General features: G+C 37.7%; 1 protein-coding gene across 1 annotated transcript in view; it reads right to left on the reverse strand.

The window, feature by feature from the left end:
• Position 1: 1 nt before the first annotated feature.
• Positions 2 to 1,186, reverse strand: part of LOC119582221 (lactosylceramide 4-alpha-galactosyltransferase-like) — a 32,876-nt gene continuing 31,691 nt past the window's right edge. Inside the window, 3 exon segments of the mRNA XM_037930452.1 lie at positions 2 to 25; positions 27 to 155; positions 959 to 1,174. Coding sequence (XP_037786380.1) covers positions 2 to 25; positions 27 to 155; positions 959 to 1,174 — 369 coding nt within the window.

Here is a 1,186-nt window from a genome sequence, read left to right on the forward strand (position 1 = left end):
ATCAAAATGCAGAATTATTGGCACTCGGCGTGGAAGTATGAGAGGGGGCAAAAAGTCCTGGCTGCTCCCTCATATATACTGTTGGATCCGATTTTCACCAGCATTCCTTTATTAACTTTGCCAAACGTGTGGATCGCAAACGTCTTCGCATGGGTCTGAAAGAGAGAAGATTTTTTTTTTTTTAGATTTAGAAAATTCTCATTAAATTCTCTCTCCCTTAAAGGTATGACGCCTTAGTTCTTCAGCATAAAATAGAAATATCACCGTTTTGGAATAAGCTACCTATAGTTGTAATGGGTTCCCAGTTGCCATGGAATTTGCTGTTTACAAAGGCGCCATGGGTTCGTCTTTGGTCTTTTAGAGTGCGAGATATATCGAAAAAATTAGCCCTCAGGAGTTCGCAAACCACCGGTAGGGAACCACTGCTCTGTAGTAGGATAGTAAGATATACACTCACTATCATACTGTAGCTAGTGTGAGTATATAAGGTTATCCATGATTTTCAAATTAACATGCAAAACTTCCAAACTGAATATTCTGCATGCCGGCACTCGGAGGGCATTTTCCGGTTTCAATTTGTCGGATCACGTGATATATATATATATTCTTTTAGTTATTACTGAGAGTAATAAACTAATGTGACACTCACCTCCGTGATGATTTAATTGCAATTTTATTTATCTTTTTCTATATTAATTAATAATACATTTAGCATTTTACTCTTTTCTTCAAAACATGACGATATATAATCGAGGAAAAAAACATGTACCCTGCCATGTATTATCCATCCAAATATCGAAAGAACACGACAGCAGCAGTGAAAGCAGAATAAAGTGAGAGAAACAAGATAGTAAAATTTCAGAACTAGAGTTAAATGAAAAAATACATCAGAGAAAACTAGATTAAAAAGAGAAACTAGAACAAAACACCATAAGCATAACGATAAGGGACAACTTACTTTTAAAAATTCGTCCCATTTTCCAGGTTCAAACAGTGTCCTATATTGGTTCCATGGATACGGTAGTAGGTAAAATTCCGGTAGAATGGTGACATTACCACACGTGACGGGGACTGAGCTGTTCTCGGGAAACAGGTAGCGTAGGTTCCTTAAACTGCAAGACCGCTGAATGCAAGAGCCAAAAGTAGAAGGACCCATTGATCCCCAATTTTTAGGCTGTTCGAGCAG

This window comes from Penaeus monodon, chromosome 15 (genome assembly GCF_015228065.2).
Source record: "Penaeus monodon isolate SGIC_2016 chromosome 15, NSTDA_Pmon_1, whole genome shotgun sequence".
Taxonomy (NCBI): domain Eukaryota; kingdom Metazoa; phylum Arthropoda; class Malacostraca; order Decapoda; family Penaeidae; genus Penaeus; species Penaeus monodon.